This window comes from Protomyctophum bolini, assembly GCF_963924005.1.
Source record: "Protomyctophum bolini genome assembly, chromosome: 22".
Classification (NCBI taxonomy): Eukaryota; Metazoa; Chordata; class Actinopteri; order Myctophiformes; family Myctophidae; genus Protomyctophum; species Protomyctophum bolini.
Genome location: NC_137883.1, coordinates 14,890,122 through 14,911,155, shown reverse-complemented (window position 1 = coordinate 14,911,155; position 21,034 = coordinate 14,890,122). Strand labels below are relative to the sequence as shown.

The 21,034-nt window shown below is 40.8% G+C and overlaps 1 protein-coding gene across 1 annotated transcript in view; it reads right to left on the bottom strand.

The window, feature by feature from the left end:
* Positions 1 to 1,513: 1,513 nt before the first annotated feature.
* slc12a2 (solute carrier family 12 member 2) overlaps positions 1,514 to 21,034 on the bottom strand; it is a 73,622-nt gene continuing 54,101 nt past the window's right edge. Inside the window, exons 21-28 of the mRNA XM_080756084.1 lie at positions 20,134 to 20,277; positions 13,618 to 13,665; positions 12,105 to 12,227; positions 11,479 to 11,590; positions 8,915 to 9,001; positions 8,272 to 8,407; positions 7,858 to 7,925; positions 1,514 to 6,907 (exon numbers count right to left, since the gene is read on the bottom strand). Coding sequence (XP_080612210.1) covers positions 6,772 to 6,907; positions 7,858 to 7,925; positions 8,272 to 8,407; positions 8,915 to 9,001; positions 11,479 to 11,590; positions 12,105 to 12,227; positions 13,618 to 13,665; positions 20,134 to 20,277 — 854 coding nt within the window. The 3' untranslated portion in view covers positions 1,514 to 6,771. The remainder of the gene's footprint in view (positions 6,908 to 7,857; positions 7,926 to 8,271; positions 8,408 to 8,914; positions 9,002 to 11,478; positions 11,591 to 12,104; positions 12,228 to 13,617; positions 13,666 to 20,133; positions 20,278 to 21,034) is intronic.

The window sequence follows — 21,034 nt, the reverse complement described above, 5'->3', positions numbered from 1 at the left end:
CTGAGGTACAAAACATTTTTTTCTATGGTAGACTAGAAAAGCTTTAATAGTAAACGTTTTTGGAATCAGTTTTTTCTTATTTTACACAAGATATGCTTAATTACCTGCAGGGGACACAAATGGCACCGAATATAGGAATGGCCCAACTACACTTTAGAAACAAGCCCAAAAAAACAATTACACTTTAGAAACAAGCAAAAACAAAAAACGCAGCTTTCTATCAATATTTACAAGCAACTTCACAGAAAAACAAGCCCAAAGTCGCTTATAATAAATGGACATGGCAACACTGGCAGGGACGCGTGGACGCTCGTTTGTGTTGTTGTGCAACTTGAAGCCTTGAGCTGTTCTATGCTTCGTGGCGCGGCGGTGTTGCGCGCGGCCCGCCGAACAAAGATCTTACCGGTATAATTAGGTCTCTAGGCTATAGCCGCTATACTCTCCACTCTCGAGTGTCTAGCACCCGCAGTTTCATTAAAGAGGATATTTCCAGAGCACTTAACGGTCTTAACCTGCCAGTTATAGGTAAAGAAACGTTGAATAATTATGTATGTGTTTGGTTCCAAAACACCCCAGAGAATTACCTGCAGGAAAGTGAAGGCTTGAGACACCCAAGTTGAGCTCTTCTATGATTAAAGCGCCAGCCCCAGCGTTAAGTACAGACAACTCACCCCGCCATGTCAGAAAGTGAAGACAACTCACCGGGAAGAGTTGTCCAAATACTGTTGGGCGAGCTCTTTTCCCTTTACCAACTCGCCTTTAGGCCAACTGACTTTACCCTGTACAAATAAACCCTATTCTGAACATTAGGTGAAAATTACTGGTTAATTATATAGAAAATACTTATTACCTGGTAGTAATCATGTATTTTGTAAATACTTACCGGTAATACCCGTTAATTACCTTGTAATTATACTGTACTGTAAAAGGAAGGGTTACCAAATAGATTTTAATGTTGAGTGAAAGAGAAGGTAGCCTCCTCCAGTCAACCAAGTAGACTACAGAATATAAGTGGGTTAACATCTCCCCGTACAGGCAAACTGAAACATTGCAGAAATACATTTCTGTTTATATAAAATATATATTTAAATAAAATCCAATCTTTGCAGTTTATGCTTTCCAACGGATGCATTGCTGGAATCCTGTTCAATTTAAGTCAGGTTAAACCATTGATGCCCGAGGCCAAATCTGGGAACGCCTTCTAGGGCCTGACCTAAGGTTACTGAAAACCTTCAAATTCAGATTAATTCTTTTTTTAAATAGCTATGTTGCTACATGTATAGCAATAGCTGATGACTCATCAGCTATTGCTATAGGCCTACATGTTGCAACATAACTATTTAAAAAAAGAATGATGAGACAGAGAGCGTGCAGTCATCAAAGGTAGATCAACGTATACAGTAGGTTGCACCAAGCGGCAATTACATCCTTTTTTCTAACATGTTAAATATAAATATTAATAGCAGTGGTGTAGTAAACATTTAAATGTAAACAAACTAAACTTGACAAAGTAAACGGTTAAACATCCCACATGAATTGATTTATTTCATTTGATTTCTTTATTGCAATAAAGATGTACAAAGTATAGATAAATGTTAAAATGTTAGAAAAAAAAAGCATATCTGTGACAGGTAACAGTAGAGTACAGTATATGAAAAAAAAAAGAAAGAAGAAAAAACATTACTGTGTCAACCCAACAGGTTGATGCCATTCACCTTTGCAGGCGAGCTGGAAAAATAAAATAAAACTGGCTTGAACCATTTGTCTCAACATAGCTTTTCTTTTTTTTTTAAAGGAAAGAAAAAGCATTGAAAGTATAGAAAAAAACAGACTGAAAAAAAAGGGAAATTTAATTTTATGAAATCACCCCCACCCCCCAGAGAAAAATAAAATTCTACATGCAAATTAACTTAAAACTAAATATGCGTTTCCGAAAGAAAATAACTTGGAGAAAATTCTAAAACTAAAAAATAAATATATCCTCCATTATAATTTTGACTTTTTTTTAACATGTCCACTCCCTTAATTTTTTGTGGTGATACTACTTAAATGTATTTACAGGTTTAAGTTATGTTTGTAGTGTGAACTATAGGGGATGACACGCATTCAGACACTTCATTTTCTTTCCTCTCATCGCCAGTTACAGAGCTTTAGCTAAACGTACATACAGTGCAGCAGTGCTTTGCAGAGGGGCTAAATGGAACCCAAAATCAGCTGCAGAAGGTTCTGAGAAGGGTGCACGGTATAGAAATGTAATGTATATATTGCGGAAGTAAGTCTGATAGCCCAATTTAGACTTTGTAGCACGATGGATTCAGGCGCCGAAAATAGACCATATAAATGCTCAGAGAACTTTACGATTGTCTATTTCCGGCGTACAACTCCACACGACAAAGTAGGCTCTACTGTAGGCACACAGAACAACAATACATTCCTACTTCTGGGCCCCTTCCCTACATCCTTCACAGGTGTTACAGATACTAATGAAGGCTGTGTTCCATTCTGGTCAAACAGTGTCAGTGCATGTTGGCTCACTGGAATCATTGTTCCAGTGGGTTTCAAAGTGTCCTTGAGTGGGTTCCACTCAAGGACACGGAAAAGGTGTGTAACTCTGAGTGTACAAATGGAACCAAATGGACCAGTAAGAGTCCATTTGGTTCCATTTGTACACTCTCAAGAGTTAAGGGGGTCAATGAAATTAAGATTTGAGAACCACTGTACACTGGAACAGAGCCTTAATTATCATCATCGGTAACAAGGAATGAAGTAGGACGAGTTATCCTGTGTGCAGAGCCTATTGAGAGGTGCAACAAGTCACAATATTACTGGCCCAAACCGTTGAGTATGGATGAAAATGCAAACCGCACAGATTAACACTAACATGCTTTATTTGGCTGTGATGTATCCACGTGCACATTGGAACATGAAAGACAAAAAAAGAAGAATCCCCTCTTATTAAACTTGTAAAGATACATATACATTATATGTATATATACCAAATACATTTCAATATACAAATGTAACAGGTTCTTTGTAACATTGTTTCTTTGTAACAGTAAGGGGGTGAGTATATATCACAGGTACAAGGGGGCCTAATAATAAGTACATTCAGAATACTTAAAAGCTCTATTCCATAAATCAAGAAATAATCTTCCGAACCAGGCGTGGTGTGTTAAACCGTGAATGATCCTACATTAAATAGTAGCAAAAAACTACACTGGATCTGCCAATTTTCCACATGGGGCTGAAATCTACGCTAATGCTCGTGGGGAAAAAAAGAGAGATTTGTATAAATTATACAAATAATAACTAAAGAGTATACATGTGAACTCGTACTTGTGTAGTATATTCAGCTAACCTAAGCAATGTTGTTGCCACATTTCTCATTTAAAATTGCATATAGGACAGGATATTATGTGGGAACAAATCAAGTCTACTTCTAGAAGAGCCTATGAACATTACATTGTGTGAGGGGAAGGTAAAGGTCAAAACAGAAGAATAAACAAATGACAAAAGAACCCTGTTTCGATCCGTTGGATGATGGCAGTAACACATTCAACACCTCTGTTGTCAGCTATTGAGGCCAATTCATGCTTTGCTGTACCCTTGCGCAAAAAAATGTTTTACACTTAAAACCCTGTAATTAGCTGACCAGATTCCGAAAGGCTCTACACTATGCCCCTCCCATCTATACTGAATATCTTTGGATCAATTGGTTGATTGTTATTGGTTACTGTACGATGCGCCATTACGACAAAGTATGAATTGCCTGTACACTTGGATCCATAGCAAACTTGAGAAGAAATGCTCCCGAGTAGCATACCAACAGCTCTTGGAAAGAAATAAAAGTAAAATTAAAATGCTCACGAGGGCTATACATTCTATACCCCCCTCCCCCAACAACAGAGGTGAATGGTGGCACTCGCGCCAACGAGTGACCACGCTCGCTCCTACATCGAGTCACCTGCATAGACGTGTGTTCAGATCACCACTTTGAACTGTGGCTTCTGCTAAACCAGCGATTCTCCCCACTTCTACAATGATTAAAAACAGTCGGGGCAGGTCACCAACAATTTACAGTTATACGCAAGTACAGAGTCTGTGGAAATAGGAAGCTACTGCTCTTGAACGTGACAGTATGACAAACCGCCAGATTAAATGGAAATCTGTCCATGAACGCACAAATCCAAATGATGGCCGTGTCTTGGGCGAACGCACAACGCAGACCGTTCCACCAGAGGCGATTCATGGAAGTGTAACTAGATGCGTACATGAAAACTGCGTAGAACATACTGAACAATCAATGTGTTATCTTCACGTTAACAATGGATCGTGGTCCATGTACGCAACCCCCTACCCCCCCCCCCCCCCCCCCCCCCGAGGAAGTCAACATTCCAGCCAGTATGGCTTATAAGAGAAAAATCTTGACAATCATTAGATCTAGCTTTAAGGCAAAGTCTTAAGTGGCTTGTGTGGGGCTAAACGGCAAATGTTATATTTCGTCGCACAATGATTGCCGCTCACCAAAAATAACACCTTCCGAACTGAGATCTGTTTTTTTCATGCCGGTTGTTTTTTTCGTTGAGCGTGACGCAGCACACATAAGGTTTAAAGCTGTCATTTTTTAGCGTTTCATGGGAAAACAGGGATGACAACGCTTGTAGTTACAACCGTCCAATCAACAAGCAGCGTTGCGAAAAACACGACAAAAATCCTAAGCATCATTTATACCCCCATCCCATTCATTTCTTACACAGAACTAAACAGAGACCACTGTACGATCTCGACTGTAGAGAGAGAAATATTACGTTTTGGACCGCTCAAAATGTGGTCACATTTCAGGGAGTTTAGATTGTGACTGCAGGAATGGCGTTAGTGCACCAACATATTTGCCCGTTTACTTGTACGACGGTGTCGAAGGAGGAAGACTTTAATGTGGCTAGAGTCGAGTACGACAAAAAGCCGCTCATATGATGGTTTTAAACGGAAGAGGAATGAATGAGAATTAACGCAGCCTCCACTTGCACGAACGCAATTCTCCAAAATAAAAGTATTTACTCGTATAGGTATTATCAGTGTATTATCAATAGTTTAATCTGATTCAACTGGAAAGGCACATCCATAAGGCTATAGAAGGTGTTGCAAAGCATTCTATACAGCACTCTCTCCCAAATACTCCATCAAGAGAAGAAAATAAATAAAATTATTGCTGCGTCACAAGAAGAAAAATAAAAAAAACGTAACTTATGACATCAAGAGAATCCAGGGGATAAAAGCAGTGTCATCGATGACGTGAACATTGTGCAGAAGTGTGAACTCAACTTTTAAAGGGGTTTCCTCCCACTTTGTGGGGGAAAAACCACGAGACAGGAACCGCTAAAAAGCCCAATTTATAGTTTGTCGTTGTGCGCAACAAACCACAAGGCCTTTTTAAGATGAAACTCAGTTCAGAAACTTCATGGCCAAAAGAAAAAAAAAAAACGTTCCAACCGTAACCACTTCAACGACATTGTTTAAATAGTCTTCTTACCGATGTGTGTCTGCGTGTCTGAGGACTTAAAAAGCACCATAGCGTCTGGTCTGTTAATGTAGAGTCCATGGACTATGACTCATGGTTATACTTGACATTACTGACCACCATTTTACTGAACATACTGTAGTTTGATTCATTTTCCAGGAGACCGATTGGATTACGTTTTGCTTTCACCACACCGTAGAAAATCAATCATGGCGTGGACTTCAAACCTGCTGCAGACGCAGCAGTAGATTTATCAGACTTTTACGCATTTTAACCATCCAGAGTTACACTTTGTTGTCCTGTGGCAAAATAGGAGCTCCACCAGCGCACCGAAGCGTCACAATGCGACAAGACATTCACTTGCAGATCTGCCATTTTCATACGACCGACATTCAGACATTATTGTGAGAACCTTCGCCGCGGTTAGCATAGAAAGTTTGAACAAAAAACCAAACGTCCACTATGTCATAAGAGGCGCCAGACTGATCAGCCGGAGCATTTTAAGGAGGCAGTTGAAAAACATAAAAATATGTTCATTTAAAAAAAAAAGAAAACCCTAACAAACTACAGTTAACAGGTATGTACCTTTTTCTTTTTTGTAAAACGGTGGCCGATAAGGTCAAGTCACAGTTGGGCGGGTCAAATCTGCCACGCCCCCAGCTCTAGGCCCTTTAAGACGGAAAGTGTGGATGCCTGTTGTGTAATGTATGCATGCGTGTGTGTGTGTGGTTGTGTTGTCCCTAGATGATCCAGTAGGTGGCGGTAGGTGTGGTATTATTATTATTACAGTGGTTCTCAAAGTTGCATCCCTCAGGGCTCCTTGAATGGGTGTTAACTCTGAGAGTGTACAGTTTGTAGAACGGACCCCGGCGGGTCCATTTGTAGAACGGCCCCCGGCGGGTCCATTCGGTTTGATTTGCACACTCTCAGGACCCTTTTCCACCGGGATTGAACCGGTTCAGTTCTGTTTTCCCCCCACTGGCAATGCATTGGTTCAGAACCCTAAAAGTTGCTTCGGAACTGGAACCCCCCCTCAAAACAAAAGGCTGCCGGTTCTGTGAAAGCACTGAGCGTTCCAAGAATCCAGAACGGAACCGGTTCTAGTCTAGAACCAAAGTTCTTTCGGTGGGAAAAGGGGGCCTCAGACAGTTATGAGGATCTTTGAAAGTAAGCGCTTTGAGAACCACGGGTATTATTCTATAGATAACGGGAGTGTGCTTGGATTATACAGTAGTAGGGTGTGTTTGTGTGTTCTAAGAGTAGAAAGTGAGCACACTCTGGTGGTTTCCTCGGACCAGCAGCAGGGGAGGCAGACCCCCAGACAGTGTCTCTAGCCAGGCCATGTAGAGCGCGCTGGACACGGCGCCCTTCCGCGCCAGAGGCATGCTCCTGTTGAAACACACACACACAACGTTTGTAAAAATGATGTGGACAAAAGTATTACCAGAAACGCATGAAGAGCTAGCCCCGAATGACCATTAACAGGTCTGCTGAGTGTACAGATGGAACCATAATGGACCCATACGTTCCATTTGTACACTCTCAGGCCCCTTTTCCACTGAGATGGAACCGGTTCAGACAGTGCTTCTTTCCCACCTAATATTGAACCTGTTCAGAGTTAATCGTTTCAGAACCCTAACAGTTGGTTCGGAACTAGAAGAAAAGAATGTCCGCCGGTTCCGTGAAATCACCAAGGTTCCAACAATCTAGAACGGAACCAGTTCTTGAACAGAAATTATTTTGGCAGAAAAAGGGCTTGAGCATGTACAGTACAGTTTGTAAACATGGGACCAATTGGTTCCATTTGTACAGTAACACGAGTTACGGGGGTCCTTGCAAATAAAACATTTGAGATCTGCTATTACTAATGGACTCAAATGGCATAGTGTCAGTGAATCAGTGGCATACATATTCTGAAGAAAGCCTGACATGACATTATTGACATTCAGTAAATTAAGTCTTATGATCAAAACAAGAACATTATAATGGTGTGTAAAAATCTAAAACTTTGCCACGGACAAGACCAAGTCTAGCCACGGACACATTTCTTTGTTGGTTGATTGGCAGAGAGGGCCTCACAGTCACAGTGTGTGCGAACTGGATAGGATATGATATCCAAAGCACTGGATAGAATATGATATCCAAAACACTGTGGGCATGATATCCAAAGCTCCCCTCAGCCCAAAAGGTGTTCCCTGTAGACACGGGCCCCCCTAATGTCTAATAAATAAAACAAAGTCAGAAGAGTGGTACAGCACAGGAGGTACAGTAGGTGATAATAAATACATAAAACAGTCAGAAGAGGGGTACAGCACAGGAGGTACAGTAGGTGATCTTACATGACGATGAGGTTGGCCGTGCTCGAGTGCTCCTTCAGAAGCTCGTTGAGTCTGATCTGGCGATTGGTCTGAAAGGACAAAAAAATATGTTTTAGATGCAGTTGTACAGTATGTCAAGTTGTCTGCTTCAAATAACTTTACCGACAAGCAGTGGTGTGTCCAAACAGACACAAGGGTTGTAAATCCTAGTTAACACTCCAAGCGGAGACGGAGATCTCCGCCCTATCAAATAATTACGCTCATCGCCCAGGACGGAGATTAATCAAAAGACGGAACATTAATCGTTTCTTAACAGAGCGCACCAGTCTACAGCCTGGGAGCATCTATTGAGCAACATTCAATGTCATTTACGGTTGGGATGTCATCCAAAGTGTTTCCCATCCATTTTAAATGTGTAATGGTGACGGCCCTGACCTTGGCGCGGTAGAGCTCCAGCTCGTTGTCTGTGATCCTCCAGGGCTCGCTGTTCTTCAGCCTCTCGGCCGCCTCTTGCTCCATGTCGTCCTCTTTGAGGCGGTACGGCTCGATCATCTCCTCAAACGCTGCCGTGCTGACGACACAAAGAGAGAGAGAGGAGGTTACAAGTTACAACCACAAAAGCTTTGACCCGATCGTAGCTACAGTGGAGCCAGTGCTGCTGTATGGGGCTGACAAATGGACGCACGCTTACAGCACAACTAGTAGGAGAGCCTATCCCTTTCCATGATTTGAAATGGCCGTGAATGCCACGAATAACACTGGAAAAGTGGACCTCTACGGGGACGTACCACAGGTCACAGGGGGCGCATACGTTGCAACAGTCCGTTACATGCGTGGCTGGTTAAGACGCACCCGTGGCTCCCGACATTGCCGGTTAAAACTCACCTCATAGAGGTGCAAACGCCTCTGCAGCAAAGCTCAAGACCTTGACACTAGGCAGGACTCAGGGTTGACCTTGACACTAGGCAGGACTCAGGGTTAAGACCTTGACACTAGGCAGGACTCAGGGTTGTCTGAACTCAAGACCTTGACACTAGGCAGGACTCAGGGTCGTCTGAATGACTGAACACACACTTACTTCTCCTTCTTGGGCTTGGTGTTGATGTCTCCACAGACAGTGATGTCGGAGAAGTCGATCCTGAACTTGCTGAGCAGCGTGGCCATCCTGCATACAGAAAGAACAACACATTCACACATGATGGAAGAAGTACTCTGTTTTAATCGAGTAAAATAGCAATTGGGGATGGAACAATATTATGCCAATTGCATGTCACCATTATTGTGGCAAAAATAATTGCGACATTATTACGATAATCGAAATATGCTTGCAATTTAGGCATTTAATAGACGCTCTTAATCCATATATATATATATATACACATACATACATACACACACACACGTATGCGTGTATGTATATATGTGTGTGTGTGTGTGTGTGTGTGTGTGTGTGTGTGTGTGTGTGTCACACGCACACACACCAAAAGTAGAACCAAAAGAATACCTTTTTACGTTTTATGCATTATGTGTAAGTAAGTATATGCATTATGAAGACTGTTGCACACCCCAAATTATTTTGAAAAAGTGCAGATCTACATGAATACACTCTTACATTGTGAGCTTGATCAGTTTGATGAATGTTTAATCCAAATCTAGTAACTACAAAGTGCAATATTTGCCTCCTAGATGTAGTGGAGTAGAATCAAAGAATATATAATAAAAATAATAATAATGGAAATACCCAAGTAAAGCAATAATACACTAAACAATACAACTGTACTCAAGTACCGTACTTGGTTACTTTCTAACCCCTCAAACAGGAAATCACACAGAATCAGACCCTCAAAAGCCCCTTCAAACGGAGTTATTTCAGCAGTGCAGATGTGAGCCAAATGTCTTGTTGGGATCAGGGTGATTTCCTTGTGCTCTCTGCTACAAAGAGGCCGTCCGTCTCTAAAACAACATCATCGCCTGAAGCACAGACTAGAGCCCACGGCCTCCAAGATGCACGCATTTCATCGCAATGCTGCAAAAAACGGTCCGATTCCATCCAGGAATGATCCAATAATGTTTAGACCAGTGGTTCTCAAACCTTTTCACGTCAAGGTCCATTATTTATTAGGCATTTGAGCCACGGACCACCATTTGATGAGATTTAGACTCACAGACCCAAAACCTTTTGTCCACACTTCCATGCTGTATTGATGTGGTACCACAGGAGAGATAACGGGCAAATGTTGATCAAAACAACAATTATTCTACATTCTCCAATTGTGTGGACTTCTTGTGAATTAAATAATGGAGATGTTAAATGTAACTCTTGAGTGTAAAACCCGAATGGACCTGTACGGGTAAATGTGGTTTCATTTCACAAAATGAAAACATGTTTCATTGCCGTTGTGACCTTGTAAATCTACACCACACGCAACAAAGTAAAATTGAGCCGTAATATTATCCTGGCAGCTGTGGCTGACATGTGAGAGAGAGTGTGTGTGTGTGTGTATGTGAGAGGGTGTGTGTGTGTGTGTGTGTGTGTGTGTGTGTGTGTTTGTGTGTGTGTGTGTGTTTGTGTGTGATTGTGTGTGCGTGCCCGCGCGTTTCGGTACACAAAGGAAAGAGTGAGATTTATTTTCACTGAATAGCACTTTGCTTCCATTATTGGCTTCATTCGATCAGGGATTGATAAAGTTCCGATCAAATTAAATGTGAATTGATCAATCGACTGACTTGATTTGGCACGAATCATGTAACTGAACGGATCAATCAATCACATATGAGGGCAGCTAAAATCCAAACGCAATTGGCCAGATTTACAGAAGAAAATAAAAGGAAAGCCTCGATCGGCAGACATTTCGCAGGGAGGAGTGTGATGCAGGCCAGTGGTGGAACAAAAGTACTAAAAAAAATTTTAATGGAGGAAAAGTATCAATACTGCACTGTAGAAATACTCGGTAAGCCCGGAATTAAAAATGTACTCTAGTAAAAGTACAAAAGTATTGGCATCAAAATGTACTTAAAGTACCAAAAGTAAAAGTACTCATTAGGCAGATTGTCCCATTTCAAGTTATAAAATGTATTAAAACCTTTCGAAAATAGCAGATCTACAAGCTCACAATGCGCCAAATCGCAGCGCATTGCGAGCTTGTACATATTGTAGATCGGCTACTTTCAAATGGCCGAAATCTACACTAGCATGTCTGAGAGGTCATTTTGAAGTTAATTATCTTTGCCCATGAAGCTTTCAGAAGGTTCCCTTCATGACCATCATCATCCTTCACCATTCCATCATCTCAGACATTTTTGACATCTGAAACATTTTCTAAATATGAATTTAAGCACATGCTACTTGTGTCTCATTTTACTAGTCATGCTAGTGTTAATGCATGTTTTGTAATAATAATAATAATAATAAAAGTAACTATTAACTAATGTTTTCAAATAATTATAGTGTAGTAAACGTACAATATTTGCCTCAGATGTAGTGGAGTAGAAGTAAAAGTATTGGAAAATACTCAATTAAAGTATATACTTAAATTTATAGTATATAAACAAATCTCAAAATTGTACAATACTTAATTAAATGTACTTAGTTACTATCCACCACCGAGTAATAGTATGGGGATGCGCTAATGTGCTCCTTACGCTCGGCGGTCGTGGTCGATCCTGTTGATCTTGCCTCCGATGAAGACGCGGATCTTGCAGTCCTTCCACCTCTTCTTATTGGTCAGCAGGTACGGAATGAGCAGGGTCAGGCCTGACGTGAGGACACACAAAAAAAAAACATCATTCACTTGACCACTTGAACCCCAGCGTCCATATTCTGGGTGGAAAACATTAGTGAAAAAACAGCTTGTAGATCTGCTGATTTTTGGCGAAGCGGGTTTTTCCCCCACTTTATCCCACGATTTTTGTAACCCATTTTTTGTGTCAATTGTATAGTGTAATCCGGGGAGCTACACTCCCTCCGACAACCTGGGGAGAGCAACGGACTGACTTTCAATGCAAGAGGAGTCCAAGCCGCTTCTTTTCACCTGACAGGGGGGAGTTTCCCTGGTTGGACGTAGCACGTGGAACACATTATTCCAACCAGCTCCTTTCCCCTCCATCAGGCGCCCCAGGGGGAGGCAGTTTAAAGATCAGGATTACTGCATGTGTTTTGTGAGGGTACCTACTATAGGGGATACATGCAAACTCCACACAGAAAGGCACTTTTGCCAACCGTGCACCTAGGGACTACAGGAGTTTAATCAAAGCAGTTGAAGTCTGACCTCCATCGTCAAAGAGCCACCACACGTCCACGGTTCCTTTGCCCTGCTTCTTCTGGAACTGCTGGCTGGCCTCCAGCAGCCTCTGGTCCGACACGTTCAGCATCACCGTGGGGCTCTTCTTGTCTGGAGTGCGTACACACACACACACACACAACATAACGGTTTAGACAGCAAGCCAACACCAGTGATTACGGTATCTGTGACTAGAGAACGATGCTTTAGTTTGCCAAGGAGAGTTGTTTTACGGCAGACATTTTTAAGAGAGAAAGACACACACAGAGAGAGACATGAAAAAGAGAAGACAGAGATAGAGGCAGAGAGCAGAAAGCGAGTGTTTCCCCTATAATGGTTCCTAGAGGTTCTCAAACTTTCTCATGTCAAGGAACCCTCAAATGAATAGAAACCCCCCAAGGACCCAGAGAACCAATCCAAGCGCCATTGGCCGAGTTTCCCACAGACCATAAAAAAGGGTTAGCGCAAAACTGCTAAAGCTACATTATGGTCGATGGAAAACCAATGTGATTTACCATTTTCCTGAATATATAGTCATTGTTCTTAAAATTATGAATGTATTATATATCATTTTGGGGCACCAGTGCTGAACAAACATAGGGGAAATACCAAAGATATTGTAGGAAAAAGGTTCAAATCCAGGCGTAGAACAAGAAAGTCACTGAGTGCATCTTTATTGTGAATAGAGTTTAAAAATTGATCCATTTGTGCACTCAGGAGTTCAAGCAGCGGTTTACTTTAGAGTGCAGACGGAACAGAGAAGTTAGAGAGACAGCCGGGCTAGTCCGCAAGGGGCTGCAAGGGAGGAGGAAAGAAAACGACATCAGAGCAAGGAAAACAGCATAACAGAGTCACCTCCAGAGACAAGAAACAGATGTTGAACAGATGAGAGAGAGAGAGAGAACAGATGTGAGAGAGAGTGAGAGAGAGAGAGAGAGAGAGAGAGAGAGTATTCCATTGTAAAATGGAAGGCACATAGTGGAACCTAAACAGTAGTACTTAATAGGGATGCACCGATATAGAAATTCTTGACCGACACACACACACACACACACACACACACACACACACACACACACACACACACACACACACACCCTAAGGGAATAGAGCTTGAAGCTGGATTATATTATGGACAGGAGGATAGGTAGATGGCAAGAAAGCGGGAAAATGTTGAGCATGTGAAAGAGAGAGAGAAAGAGGTAGATGCCAAGAAAGAGAAGAAAAAAGGGGGGGTATAAGATGTTAGAAAGCCACCCGAATTCACCATTCATATTAAAAGAGGAGGATGGCGTCAATGGTGACGAGGGAGAAACACAAAGGGTGTGTGTGTGTGTGTGTGTGTGTGTGTCCGGGAAAGACGTCACAGCGAAAGCTAAGCAAGACGAGAAGTGTGGAGAAAGAAAACCCCAAAAAAAACACAGGAGGAGGGAAAAGATTTCAAAGGAGATTTGATCTAAGATGATGAAAAGGAGAGAAAAAACAAAAAGGGATGTCCTGCCTTTCTTCAACAGGGGCTGGGTCGGGGCCTTGCCTTCGTCCTCGTCATCTGGGGAATGTGAGAAAGATGTTTAGAATCAAATAAATTAAAATGAATTGAAGCGCTTAGGAATGAATGAATGATCAGAATTAGCCCTTCGCCAAGTCCCTCACCAACCGGTCCTTGTCCAATAGGCAAGTTAGCAGCGAGGAGACAGGACAAGCTGCCCTCTCCCCCATAGAGATGCATGTTAAATTACGTAATTACGCCATATAAATTTAAAAGTTGTGTATGTGTTCAACAACACAACCATGCAAAATAACATTGACAGCTATGAGGTGGCGAAAGCTTGACCTGCATAGCAACAGTTGCTAAACTATTTGGATTGGCATTGGACAAGCGCTTTTTGGGGTGGGATTTAGCGAAGGGCAAATTCACAGAGTTTGTTCGGTTAGAGAAACCCCTTCTCCATCCACCTTTTAGACCTGATTTAAAACTCATCGTATGACAGTTGAGTGCCGAAAGTACCTATAGCATAGAAGCCTCTTGTATATGAGCAAGTCAAGACAAATGTATTTATATAGCACGTCTTACAAAACATTTACTTCACAATGAAAGTATTCACAATGTCCAAAAGACGACATTACAATGATTACTTTATTACAATAAATAAATGGTACAATACAAAAGCCTAGCTAAAAGCCTGTGAAAATATATCGTTTTTTTTAGTCTGACACAGTTTTAGCAGGCCTTCAGGTCTTAGGTTATGGTGCTCACTCTATGGAATTCTAGACCACCTGAACCTGATTTAGAGTTTATTCTGTGTTTAGAGGGATAACGTATCTGAAGATCAGTGTAGTCGTATACGGAGTGATGCATGTAGAAAGACACATAAGTAGAAAGGAGCCAAGCCGTTGGCTCGATTCAGTGGCTCGAAACAGTTCTTTGTTTCACTGGGAGACAGTGAAGAGAAGATGTGTGTTCAAACTTTTGGGGGTTTAAGTTTTAAAACTCTGGCAGCAGCATTCTGAACAAGCTGGAGTTTATAGAACACCTGCTTCGTCAATCCAGACTGGGAATCAAAGCATGAAGCAGATTTTTTTCAGAATCAAACTGTACATCAGGTATTTTCGGGGAGCGATAATTCTGTTGTGTGATGGAGTGAAAATGATGCCGTACCTGAGACACACTGTGATAAAGAAGAGGGTTTTACTTTACTCTGTGGTGGCATTCCTGTGTGAACGGGGCTTATGGTTTGCTTAGACACAACCAGTGATATATATTTTCTGGCAAAAAATAAATACAAATTAAAAAAATACAAAATAGTCATTTGAGATTGTAGCATAGTTGGCTATTAAAAAAAAGTAATTATTATTAGAAACTCACAGCGTGTCACATCGTGCCGCGCTGCGATCTTGTACATCTACTATTTTGGGACATTTTAGAAAAATCTCGAAAGTGTTGAACGATTTTGAATTACGAAAATGTTTGAGGACTACTAATTTAGAAGGCATTTGTAGGTCTTAATAAGTTAAAGGACAACTTTAGTTTTTTTTCAAACAAGGTTCATGTTTTAGGTTGTTATTAGAGAAAGTAAAAGATGAGTGTTTTTTTTTTTTTCATTTGCTGCCTTCTTTAATTTTAGTGATTTTAGCTATTCTTTACAGGGGCCATTCGAACATTAACTTAATAACTTTAATAGCAATTTATTTTTTTATTATTTACTATAGACCTACCAGACCCCACAAAATTACATCTGGTCACAAAAAAATTGATGCTCATCTTTTACTTTCTCTAATAACCTAAAACATGAACCGTGGTTGAAAAAAACTAAAGTTGTCCTTTAAGTCCATTATTATTGTTCATCTGCAAAATGCAATGAAACTGGCAATAGGCAGGCAATGCGAGAGAGAGAAGGTTTTCTCTGAAATGGTTATGGCTAATTCAATCCGTCTACACAGAGTGTGGATTTGATCATTCAGATGAGATAATTGAAGAATGTTTCCAACAATCTATTTAACTTTGTAACTCTGAACTCCACTGACGTGCGTCTTTTCTCATGGAAGCAAAACAAAAACACATTTAGAACATAGTCAGCATTATGGTCTCTGTTTCAGAAAAACAAGCGCTCAGAATTATGAGATAAAAGGTCGGAATTCTGAGAACAAACATAGAAGATATCATTTTGTAGGTCCTTGGCACGAAAAAGTATTTTTATTATTAATATTATTGTTTTAGAATTTGCCTCAGGGTCCATGGTAAGTCATTGCAATGAGATTGTTCAGTAACAGGGTTCTCTGTGTCTGTCTCCACTGCTTTGGTAAACGGAAAATTCATTTTCAGGTGGGTTGCAATTTCTTTAAGGAATCCCACAAAGATTCTTTTTTAAATCAGCTTGTGTTCCAGTCCAGTTTAAATTTTGTTTGCTCATGTATTCGTTTCATCATCAGTTCCCGAATCTCTCATCCTGCATGAGTTCTCTCTCCTGATTGGATAAAAATTGGTATTGCAACCTCCGTAATTTATTTGGGGTTTACTAAAGAGTTGGAGAGACAGGAGAGAGCACCGTTACCAAACAAACCAACACTCTATAGCACCGTTACCAAACAAACCAACACTCTATATAGCACCGTTACCAAACAAACCAACACTCTGTAGCACCGTTTACTAAAGAGATGGAGAGACAGGAGATAGCACCGTTACCAAACAAACCAACACTCTATACAGCACCGTTACCAAACAAACCAACACTCTATATAGCACCGTTACTAAACAAACCAACACTCTGTAGCACTGTTTACTAAAGAGATGGAGAGACAGGAGAGAGCACCGTTACCAAACAAACCAACTCTATAGCATTGTTTCCCAAACACTGGGATCGATAAGAACCGGCTCGTTAAGCCTGATCAATAAGGTGCTCGCTATCAATAAGAATTAACGAGCTCCATCCCTAGACGAGTAGACGGGACCCATTTGTGGGTCACAGACACATTTTTATGGGTCACGAATAAATGTCCCTATATATTTAGTTTCCTACATTGTTTCTAATTATTATTAGGAATCAATGCAACGATTTTTCATTTTAGAAAGAAAGAAATATAAGAAATTCTAATGAATTAGAAAACAAATGTTTAAGAAATAGTCAAAATAGGAAATCTACAAGTTCACCATGGCACAAAGCAGTGCGTTGTGATCTCCTAGTTTCACTAGTTTGGTTCCCGGCAAACATCAAAACGTCTCTTTTGGGTCACTGGCTAAAAAGTTTGGGAATCAGTGCTCCTCAGCAGTGATTACCATCAGAACATACTGATATAAATATAATTTATTGTAAAAAAAATATATATAAATACAGCTCTGCTCTGCAAACACTAAATAAAGAAGTGCAGTGGGTACAACAGCTTTCAGATAGGAAACCCATTATCAGGCTTAACATAGCGACCGGTAGTACACAAGTCCTAGTTGGCTGCAATGCTCCATTGATTTCCTGATGTGTTTCACTGCTAAAACTATTGAAGACATAAGTTGTTGTTAACCAGGTGTAAACCCTAATATGTTGTTGAGTCCCACAGGGGTCTATACAAAGCCCCCTATTTTGTCTTTATATAAAATCAAGCCAAAAAAACCAAGAAAAGAACAAAACAAGACGCATTATGAGCCATTTCAACCGAATGCTTGCCCCCAGAATATAGGGGGCGCTAGGTTTTGAAGTTGTTACGCTATTAAACCACATTACACAACCATTATTACACAAGTGCTGTCGACGCAATGTGTGGAAATTAAGATTCTCTTTTCCCTGTAATCTGGATTACCATTTTCCCCTAAGGCCAACGAATCCACTGCAACTACTGCCCTAGTTTAGGAGGTGGTGGTGGAAAGTAACTAAGTACATTTACTTAAGTACTGTACTTACGTACAATTTAGAAGTATTTGCACTTTACTTTACCAATACTTTTATTTGTACCACACATCTGGGATCTAAATATTATACTTTTACTCCACTACATTCATTTGAAAACTTTAGTTACTAGTTACTTTATAGATTTTGATTATGATTACAAAACCACATCAGCCCTATATTTCGGCCATTTGAAAATAGCTGATCTACAAGCTCACAAATGTGTCGCTGTGCAATGCATTGTGAGCTTGTAGATCGGCTATTTTCAAAAGATGTTTGAAAACCCGAAATGGGACATTCTGCACAATGTGTAATTTTACTTTTGGTACTTTAAGTATATCTTGATGACAATACTTTTACTAAAGTACATTTTGAATTCAAGACGTTTACTTTAAATATAAAGTATTTTTATTTTGCAGAATTGATACTTTTACTAAAGTAAAAATGTCAGTACTTTTTACCACCACTAGTTTGGGAGGCGAGAAGTGTGCTTCAACATACTGTATGGTCGCTGTCAGATAGAAACCTTGTCCAATATCTTTCCTTTTTAAATTATCGTTTTCAAAGAAAGCTGATCTTGTGGACCTGCTACTGTAGTATGGAGATAGCCTTTCTGTGTGGAGTTTGCATGTTCTCCCAGTGTCCCCTAGGGTAGGTACCCTCCCAAAAAACATGCAGTAATCCTGGTCTCTATACTGCCCTGGCCAGCCGGGGCATCTGATGGAGCTGGTTGGAATAACGTGTTATTTTCACGCGCTACGTCCAACCCGGAGAAACTCCCCCCTGTCAGGCTATAAGAAACGGCTTGGACTCCTCATGCATTGAAGGAAGCATGAGGTCAGTCCGTTGCTCTCACCAGGTTGGCAGAGGGAGTGTAGTGCCCAGGATTACATTAGACAATTGACACTGGGTGAAAAAAATGGGATAAAATGTGGGATAAAATTTAGAGTAGATAAGAGGTTTCCGCCCGACAGTTACAGTGACACAATCCACTCCCCAGCTGACCGTGTGACCGCCTGGGAAACTGACCTGTGTTTATTTGTTCGCCGTTTTTGCGTGGTTAGTGCCGTACGTACATAAATTACTGCTTGTTGACTTCTACTGTCTTATAAGAACGCACACACACACACACACACACACACACACTCACTCACTCACTCACTCACTCCCCCCCAGTGGGACTATTTGGGTCACGGGTGACAAGAGGCGACTTCCTCTCGGGTAGCTTGCGTTTGTGAGAGTGAGTGTGTGTAAGAATGCGTGCGCTCGTGCGTGTGAGAGTTGGAATAAGGGAAGCCATTGTTCTTGAAGGGTCTAAACAGCTTTCTCCTACCTGGAATATAGTGATTAATAACATTACAACCCAAACATCAAAATAAGTTGCTGTTGTTGTGCTACTACAAACTTCATTTGTGTCAGTAATTGAAAACCAAAATAGCTGGAGCAAATTATACAGATGATTTCTTGGCTAAGAGATCGCTTGGTATGCATCGTTATCGACACAGATTTGTTGTTGTAACCATCAAGCGTGTAACATCACTAGCCTACCACAAGGTGGCTTGTTTCTGCCCATATTATGAAGGCTGCAATACACATCAGTGGTGGAAGAAGTACTCAGATGTTGTACTTAAGTAAAAGTACCAATATTGCTATATAGAAGTACTCCATTGCAAGTAAAAGTCAGAAATTCAAAATGTACTTGAAATTTAGCTTCGGCTAACTCTGTCCCATTTACATTGATGTGAAAACTGACATTTAGTTGATTAATGAGCTTTGTCCCTTGTCAAATAAATAAATAAATAAATAAAAAGTACAAAAGTATTGACATAAAAATGTGGACCCTAAACCAGTGAAGTAATCCACTCAATATCAGAGACCAGATTCTACAAATGTCTTCTAAATCATGTCAGTTTTCTGAAAAACACATGTTTCTATGTCAGTGGTGCTCAAACATTTTCATGTCAAGTAGGATGTATTTTGCCTAAAAATATTTTGTTCCAGGGACCCCGAGAAGCAAAGATTTCGGTAAAAACCACATCACATGGTGTCGTAATGGCAGATCACTTGGGTGCATGCTGGAAATAGCCGAATACAAGCTCACAATAAGTGTGAGCTTGTAGATCTGCTATTTTCAGACCAACCAAAAATAAAATGACATTTCTTTTAGTTCTACCGGATCTGTAGTCTCTCCCTAACATTTTAGTCTAGTTATTATCTGTTGACGAAATTGTTGCGAATGCAATGAGCACTTACTATGAGACCTAGCAGATCATGTCTGTCTGTCTGTGTGTCTGTGTCTGTCTGTCCCGCTTTTGTGCCCATATATGGAGCTGAGAGATTACGTCACCATGACTCAGCCATAACCATAGATCATGTCTGTGTGTCTGTCTGTCCCGCTTTTGTGCCCATATATGGAGCTGAGTGATTACGTCACCATGACTCAGCCATAACCATAGTTATCCCAAAGCAGTCCCCAAAGCAGCTATACGTCCAAAACCCAAATATGTACGAGCTGCGTTCGCTTCCCGCGTTTGCGCGTCTTACTGGTAATATATATTGAGTCATTATAGTTTGCAGTTTTACATTTTTCGTCATAGTTTTCTGTGGAAGTATTCTGTGGAGATGTGTTGATTGACGCTGACCTTTCTGAGTGGCAGGGCTGTTCTGGACGCTGGCGGCCTTGGACGAGGGCTTGGACGAGTCTCCGTCCGAGTCTTTGCTCATGTCGATGGAGACCACCACGTCCTTCATGCCCGACGACTTCTCCTGAGTCGACAGCAGCTCATCTAGAGGGCGGAGATCAAATCAAACTTTATTTATATAGCACATTTAAAAACAACAGAAGCTGTTGTACAGGGTTGAGACAAACGGAGCATCAACAGCGCCCAGCGGCGCATAGACAAATATGTACATCATTAAAACACATTAGACGATCAAGTGCAATAAACACATTTGATGCTAGTCAGGACAAGTATACTCGTTCTAAGGCATTTTATAAGAATATATAAATAAGAAGGCCTCGCTATGTTCCATTTTCAAAATGGGACCTGGTTGTTAGGCCCGGTTTCTAGGGCCCCGCCCCCGCACGCACCCATGCACTTTGGTTTAAAATGTGCTTTTACTCAAGCCCATTTTGGATTCCGGATTTAGTTCTACAGTGCACAATTTATACTTTTACTTAAGTAAAACAATTGAGTAATTTATCCCACCACTGGAAGGCGATCTGTAGCGTTTTGGACCAGCTGCAGGTACTTGAGATGTCTGGTTTATTATGACAGGTTTAGGCCCGTCACAATTATTACACGGTCCAATCGCCGTATCGCAATTATTTGAGATAATGTTATGATTGTCAAAATTGTTTCCATTTTCAAAAACAAATGTGGAAATGCCAGCTCTACAAACTCACAACAAGCTCAGCTTGTAGATCGGCTATTGGCACTATTATTATTATTTTTAACAAATAAATAAAATATGATCTATAGTGGCCATTGTACAACATTTATTTTGATATTTCAGTCATCTATTTGCATACTATTAAGTTAT